Source organism: Aotus nancymaae, unplaced genomic scaffold (genome assembly GCF_030222135.1).
Source record: "Aotus nancymaae isolate 86718 unplaced genomic scaffold, 86718_ANA_hifiasm-v0.15.2.pri h1tg000004l, whole genome shotgun sequence".
NCBI classification, from domain to species: Eukaryota; Metazoa; Chordata; class Mammalia; order Primates; family Aotidae; genus Aotus; species Aotus nancymaae.
The window spans coordinates 9,715,522-9,723,782 of NW_026988415.1; the positions used below are offsets into that span (position 1 = coordinate 9,715,522).

The following is an 8,261-nucleotide window of genomic DNA, read 5'->3' on the forward strand; positions in this document are numbered from 1 at the left end:
TCCTTCTCATATTTTTTCAGACTAGAGGAGGTAGATGTTTTATTACTCCTGGTTGCAAAGTGCATCCTTCAGGCAACTTCAGGCACTCCAACACTGACCTAGTATCCAGATTGGTGATCCTGAGTGCTCATGAGCTCAACACACTTATACAAGATCTGTGATATTTAGGCAAGTTTCAAATGTGGAAGAGTAGTTTCCAGTTCAAACACAGAGATTCTACTTGCTGATTTTAAAACTGATCTATTTTTCTGCTTTTTCTAAAATATAATGATTTTAATGTTCTATTGATTTTTATTTATAGAGAAGGGATAACCTTTATTGAGTACTTTATGTGCCAAGCATTGTGCTGGACACTTGAAATATAAATTTCACCTGATCCTCATAACCACCTTAGGAGACATACAGTTCCATTTTATAAATAAAAAACTGAGGTCAACAGACATTAAATAACTTGCTCAAAATCATGCAGTTAATTTATGAAGCTAGGATTCTGCTGGTCATTTTAAAACGAAGCTTATACTCTTTTAGTTATACCATGCTGTACCCTTAATTAAAACCCAGAAGTTCATTCTGACTACTTGGTCTTCCACTTCAAAACAGAGATTATAAAAAAGATGTAACCTCAAAAAAAGGAACTTTCTATATTCCTAAGAAAAAACACCACCACTGAGCCACCATCTTATTTTATCAAGATCTCAACTGACGGCTTAGGTTTCCCCAAAAGAGCACTGAATTGACTCAATATCAAGTAATACCTGCATAACCAGCACAGCACCTCTTTGCAGCATCACATAATCACCAAAATCAACTATTTTTCCAAAATTAGAAAATCACGGCCTAATATGTATTACTTGCAGTTTCTTTCTAGAAATTAGGTGCATGGTACAGTGAGATAAAAATGGAAGCCTCCAGATTTCACAAAGATGTTAAGTTCTACATTTTGATACAATGCAAATGAATTGGCAAATACCATTAAAACCAACAATCAACCAAAGAAAAAAGTATTCTATAACCAAGTAAACACCTTCTATGACTTCCCTTTAAGAATAAATAAGGTCAAATTTATTCATTCAACAAACATTTATTGAGCACCTGAAACTGTGCTAGGTGCTGAGGAATATAGCTGTGAACAAGATAAATCAGGCTCCTGCCTTGACCAGATAGGTTTGCTTTAAATGATCCTGCTAACTACTACATATTTATTCTCTGCTAGGATTACATTTTTGGAAAGTCAGAGTCATATGAAGCCTCTTCTGGAATATTTTTGAAGTTTCTTTATGGCAAAATTGATAGAAATCTTTAACTTAGAGAAAGGAAGAAAGATGGTCTCCAGTAACAATTACACAAGCATGTTGATGATTCAGTTCACTCTGAAGCAATATGGCGCCAGGCAACCAATGAGGAAGTTTAGACCATTCGGTTGCGCTTTTGGATTGGGGAGTCTGTGATGTCATCACCGCACTGGGCCGAGGTGCGCTTGCGGATCCCCCCACTGTCCAGGTGGAGGGCCAGTTCCTCTGAGTTGAAGGGATTAAAGTCGTCCTCCAAAAAGCTACCTTTTCGGCGCCCACTGCTGGAAACTCCGCTGTCTTGAGGCGAGTCAGCTGATCTCATGCTGATGCCGGCCATTGCGCCACTGAGGCCATGCAGGGCGATCGCCTCCTGGAAAGGCTGCAGGTCGACGTCCACCGATGAGCTGGACTCAGTTGCCACAGCTTGGCTGGCGGCCCCAGTGGGTGGCTTCGGAGGTGTTCTAGGAGTGCGAGGCGGAGGAGGAGCGGGGGGCACTTTGCCACACAGGAAGCTAATCAAGTCTTCGCGACGAATGGTGCTCCGGCCCTTTTTCACCCACTCCAGCACATCTTTGACGCGACGCTGGTGGCCAACCTGGACACCCAAGTCAAAACTTCGTTGGTGGGCATCCCCGCTCTCTTTGTAGAGGCTGGTCACGGCCATGGCTGCATTCTGGAAGGGGTCCCACATGGAAAGTCCTGGCTGTTGACACCCAGAATCCTTGTAAAGCTGAGCAACGGCGGTGGCCGAGACCTGGAAGAGGTGCCACAGCTTCTGCTTCTCGCTCTTGAGCCCCGCCAACTCTGCAGCCGCCTCCTCCTGCAGGTCGGGGTGCAGCTGCTCCTCCTGCTCGGCCTCAGCCAGGCACTGGCGTTCCCACTTCGAAAACCAGTGCTCCGCGACCTCGGCCTCGCCCTCCTTCTGCTGCTCCTCCATCCTCCTCCTCAGGCCGCGCACCTCCACCACCGCCTCCTGCTCGGCAACCTCCGCCGCCGCCGCCGCCGCCGCTACCGCCGCCTACTCTTGCTCCTCCACCTCCTCACCTCCTGCTCCGAGCTCCCCGCCTCCTTCTGAGGCCGCCGCCTCCTTCGCGTGCGCCGCCCTGCGGGCGGGCGGGCGGGCGCGCGGGCGGCGGGGCCCTGAGGCCAACTGCTACGGCGCTAGCCGCCCGCGGCCCTGGTGCACGCCCCGCCCCGCCCGCCGGCTCAGTCATCGGCAACGGCGCGGACGCTGTCTCCTCCGCAGTAGCGGAGATAACCCCGCGGCCGCCCGCGCCTCCGCGTTGCCCCCTTCCGGCCCGGCGGTCCGCTCCTACGGCCCCCCCATGGCGCCGCGGCCTCCCCGCCGCTGCCGCCGCCGCCTCGGTCGCCGCCGCCGCCGCCGCCGCTGCGGCCCCGCAGCTCGGTCCCAGCCCCCGCTAGCGCCGCGGCTGCAGCACCGATATCTCAGAGGGGGGCTGGCAGGAGCTTTGCCTCAACGCGGCACTTGCCTACCTCTTAACCCCCTTTTCACACATGTTTGGGACTTGTCGGCTTCATCCAATGAGCTGATCAAATTTTACATCCTATGTTGCCAGAGAGGATTATGGGGCAACTTCATGGTGTCGATCACATCCAGGCCGCCGATCCGGGGAGGCCGGGGGAATAAAAGTGAAAAGAGCGCGGCCCTCGTGGGTAGGGAGGCAGTCTGGACCCCAGCAATGTCCTCCCCACACTAGGTGCCCGAGGAAAGTGTTTTCCATGGACCAAAGTAGTATTTGGTAGAAGAAAAAAAATCACAGGGAAAGTGCCTGCCGCCTCTTCTTGGGCCTCAGTTTCCCCAAGTGTCCAAGGAAGTTGTTAAACTAGGTCGTCAGAAAGTGCTCCAGTCCTGATTGAGAAATTCCCTGCTGTCCCTGCAAAGCACTACTCCAGGGTTAGTTTCATACTTACCAAATTCTAAGAGTAACGGTCAGAAATGATATTGATTACCCCTCCATTCTTGTGAAGATTTTTGTCATTAAGAAAAATGGGGTGAAGAGTAGATTCTGTGACGACTACTGTCAACTATTGAAAATTCCAAGATGAAGTAAGTGGAAAGAAAAAAGGAAAAAAAAAATGAATGCTTAAACACGGGATTTTCTGTTCTAATGTAAAGTTCAGTCTCCTTTAGGAAAGAGAAAAAAACTTTCCTAATTTTCAACACCCTAAAAATTCTAGCTACTTAAAACATCATCATAATACCAAAATTAAGCTAAAACGGTATGGAACACTAATACCATTTCCTTGGGTTCAATAAAAAATCCCTTGTAATAATGCAATCTTTTCTCAGTACAGACAAGTCCAAAGCAAACTGTGTTAAAAGAAAAAAAAAATCACTGAACTAAAAATAACATCGAAAGTGGGAGGAACAAACCTAATCATTTTTAAGATTTAGATTAAAAAGTTAGAATTTTGCAGTTTTTGTTGTGGAATAATTGCTATGTATCCAGAAAGCCTTACAGACATAAATAAAGCTAAATCTTCTAGCAAAATATGTCTAATAATTCCCAAGAATGAAAGTTAGTACATAAAATAAAATTATCATTAAGTTTTATCATCTTCCTTAAAAGAAATACATGTTTCTAAGTTAAATTTAAAAGAGAAGAAGAGAGAATTGTGCCCTTTCTCTGCAAACCGGGCTTTTTCACGATTCATTAAACCCTTTTTCCATATGTGTAATTGGACTCTTCTCATTTACATAAACGAAGGATGAGGCAAAAGACCTAAGATCAGCCTAAGAAGAGAGATACGTTTCTCATTCTTCTATGTTAAAAAAAATATACATTGTGGAAGAAACCAAGAAGGCAGACCCAACTTCATCCCCCACCCCTCACCAGACCTGAAATATTAATACTTGATGGCCAAGGAGTAAGCGGTTTTGCAGAGCTTTGAGGGTTGTCCTATATATGGTGCATCACAGTTATTATCACAGGCACATGTTTTTATTTTATTTTCTCTAAGTAAAAAGCTTGGACCCAAATGACTGACAGTAGGACACCATATCCTAATTTCTCTTCTCATTTTTGATTGGGTTAAAAACCAAGAAGAAAGACTGCTCTGTCTTTTAAAGAGCACAACCCTCTGCTTGGGCTTGAGTTGTCTGGCTGGTATCCTCCATTCAGTTGGTTTCAGCACCTGATTAATTAGTTAATTAGTACTTAGAGCTGACTAGCCCTGGTCGGCAATTTTCATGCCCTGCATGGTGAAATGTTGAATCCCACATTGAAATTTCTGTGTCGCACACTCTAATTATTATCACTCCACTACTTTTTAAACCATTGCACCAAATTATTATTATAGACAGAGCCAGACAACTGTGTAGGAATATGTTCTTTCTGAGAAATAATGGTAGACAATATTTTTCCCTGTTGTCCTTAACACATTTAAATAAAACAATTGAGTGGAGAAAATTCTAATTCAATTAGCCTCCAACTCCTTTTACTGAGAAAATGATTTTATGTAAGAGAGATGTTAGAAAAAAAATCACACCAGAACTTTTAGTAATTTTTTTTAGTTCCCTGGATGCCAAAGAGTGTGTTTACAAGATATCCTATCTGACATTAGTTTTCTTCCTATATAATTCTAAAATGTCTAGATTATTTTTAAAATAATAGAAAACAGATACTAAGCAAAAGGACCATTTTTTACTTGCTATAAGGAAATGATGCTATCTGTGTATGTGTGTGAGGGAGAACTTTTGATGTTTAAAAAAAACTGACATGGTTTAGGAATAAGTTTTCTGTGAGGAAAAAATATTCCTTTGCCACCGCCTCATTCTTCCATAACTTTGATGTCGTGGCTAAGGTTAAATATCAAGTAGGGAAAAAATAGTGTTAGAAAATAAGTTAGGACACAAACCTATAGCAGTCTAATTTTTATCATTTCTCAGTATACCATTACCGAAAAGATCTCCAGTATCAGTGATTTCCAGTATTACTGCTAGCAATTTTCACCTGGAAACAATCCTTATATATCAGTAGTGGGTTGCTTGTAATTGTAAAAGCTAAATGGTACACAAAACTGGATACACAACCACACAGACCAGTAAATGGGTCAGACTGAAAGCAAAAGTAAACACCAACCTTAGGAAATGAAAGAAGTTAAAAGATAAGTGTTAAGGACCTTATTCTTTTTGGAGAATAAAACAAGATTTAGTAGCTTTCCACTTAATTTAAATGAAAAGAATCACTACCTTACATATTGCAGTGATAATGTAATGGGGAAAGAAAACAAAAAAGTCTTTGTACAAATGACACCTCCTATAGTTGTTGTGAAGAAACTTTTCCCCTTGGTATCTGCTAACAAATTCTAATTAATGCTGCACATTCCTTTACTGAAATCATTTAATGCGTAACAAGGGGGGTAAAAAGAAATGCTGAATGCTCGTGATTGCCCTGTTAGAATTATGGGAGTGAAAGCCTGGGGCCCCAAACTTACTGTCTATTAAAGCCAAGCTTTGAAAAAGAAATGCAACCTACAAAAGCTGTCAATCTCCCTTGCCCCTAAAGCCTGGGTTCACATGGATTCAAGTGACAGCCCTCCTCCCCCATGCACAATACATCAATCTGTCTCTCCCACAAGCACCCACAGCCCATTGTGCTGGCCGCAGGTGCCTATTATGGCACCCATGGCTGCCTCCCACAGCTCCGCCCCTGAGAAACAGGAACTGCAGACAATGGGGCCCTGTGGGAAGACAGAGGTGGGTGTTGGGAGGGATAACAGACAGATGGTAAAGGGTACAGAGTAGTAAGGTAATTTCAAAACAAATGTCAAACATTCAAAATTATTGCTTTCACGTGCCCCCTTTTTTGAATTGCCTTTGCTTCAATCACCATCTGCCATAATTATGAAAACACATACCTGTTAGGTTGAATATATGCTCTTCTTTCTAGGTGGTGGGCGAGGGGATGACCTTCAATACTCTACTCCACCTATTTAGCCTCTAGGTTTCTCAAGGTCACAGACTGAAGAGTTTTAGTTAAGTGACAGCAGTAGACCATATAAGGGAAGGAAGAAATAGTTCTAATTTTTTTTTTACAAGGCTTGTGATTTCCTCTTAAACTTAATTTGGGGATTTATAAGAGAGTAAAGGTGATGGAAACCAGTTGCTTTGGGTAATATGTTAGTGAAATCAAATGTTATGAGATGTTATAAAATATCATAGCAAGCAGGTGGAAATTCTTAGGCCATTTCTTTTCTGGTAGGGAGATACAAAAAGGGAGATGAGGTAGATCTAATAATAAAAGTAGTGAAGGTCTCTGATTCAGAGTCTTTTCCTATTCCTAAACATGCCAAAATAAATAAGTAAAATTATAAAAAGAATTACTAAATACTATTCACATTGAGTACCATTATCAGAAGTAGTACATTTGAAACATTTCATCTTAGTAAATGTCACTTGCCTATGTTGTTTTCGTCTTTGGAGTTCTGGACTAATTAGGAAGCAATAAGTGGAAGAATTAAAGTATATGCCAAAAACACATCTATTTCTTCAAATAATTTGATTTAGTTGATTTGGTCCTTAGTCATCTCTATATACCACCTATTCCTGTTTCCAAGATAATCTGTCATAAATCAAAACCGAATTCACATTAATTTCATCACTACTATTACTACCTGTCTCAAACAGAAAGCAATGAAGAAAAATCTGGCACAACTATAAGTCATGGTCAAGACAATTAGTGACTTGTTGGGATGAGAGTACCCCCCAGAATAATTCCAGAAACTAAAACCAGCCAGCTTTCTTGAAGCAAACAACAGGGTCTTGGTTTGTTGTCAAAAACCACAAACTAGGCTTTAACTAGGAATTGTCAGAGATCCAAGTGAGCTCCTGGCCAGGGAGAGCTTAATTAGCAGAGTTGGTCTGGTTTTTAAATTACACAAGAAAAACAACTAATACAGTATGAAAGCATACAGTGATCTAATGTAACACAAAATTCACTATTCCATTATATGTGTGTGTAGTAGTTTTGCACATTTTATTAACAATTTAGATTTAGATTTCAAACATTAGTTTTGTGCCCATTATTAGGGTATGGGGTTTTTTTGTTTTGTTTTCTTCTTGCGTATCTTTTCAGAGAGTCTTATGTCTTCATCACCAAATGCAAATATGCATGCCTCTTCTTTTTTCTATAAATGGTAGCATATGCTATTTATTTTTAACCTGATGGATCCTGGAGATCAGTTCATATCAGACCAGTAAAAGCATATGTTATTTGTAAATATTAAGACTAGTTTAACAATGAGAAATTTATTTATAACTTGTTTTTATGACATCCAAAATATTCAGAGTTCAAAAGAAATCCCTAAGGCTTTCCACTTAATCCATGGCCCATTTTTCATATCTCTGGTACCTTACAAAAATGACATTTATTAATTAATTAAAAGATGCCAGGTTTTAGCTATAAAATTTGTTAACAATAGATAGTCTCCTTTTATCTGTGCTCCAATACCAAGCTCTTTGACTTCTAGATGTTTCCATGGAGCTACAGAGTTTTTATTTTATCTTATTATTTTAATTTTTAGAGACGGGGTCTCACTATGTTGCCCAGGCTGGAGTGCAGTGGCTATTCACATACACACCATCCCACTACTGATAAGCACAAGAGTTTTGACTTGCTCCATTTCTGGGCTGGTTCACCCCTCCTTGGACAACCTGGTAGTACCTTGCTCTCAGTGGGTCACCATATCGATGGTGCAGATACCCTATCATCATAGGGCACTACAGCCCAGAACTCCTATGCTCAAGCCATCCTTCTGCCTCAGCCTCCTGAGTAACTGAGACTACAGGCAAGCATCACCACACCCAGCTACTTTAAAATTAACATAGTTTGTTGGTAAAAATTGAAGATTATATTGTCAGACAAACCTGAGTTCCAATTCTGGCTCTGGAGCTTGAAAGTGGTGTGATTTAACTTCTCTGATACTCAGTTTTCTCTCAAATAAGGA

The 8,261-nt window shown here is 41.6% G+C and overlaps 1 protein-coding gene across 1 annotated transcript; it reads right to left on the bottom strand.

Annotated features, from left to right (window-relative positions):
* Positions 1–1,061: 1,061 nt before the first annotated feature.
* On the bottom strand, positions 1,062–2,299 carry HAPSTR2 (HUWE1 associated protein modifying stress responses 2). Its single transcript, XM_012469920.2, has one exon. The coding sequence runs from the start codon at positions 2,227–2,229 to the stop codon at positions 1,408–1,410; it is 822 nt and encodes a 273-aa protein (XP_012325343.1). The 5' UTR covers positions 2,230–2,299; the 3' UTR covers positions 1,062–1,407.
* Between the last annotated feature and the right edge of the window lie 5,962 nt (positions 2,300–8,261).

Excerpts from the sequence above, each read along its gene's own strand:
- HAPSTR2 (XM_012469920.2), bottom strand. The coding sequence starts at position 2,229 with ATGGAGGAGCAGCAGAAGGAGGGCGAGGCCGAGGTCGCGGAGCACTGG.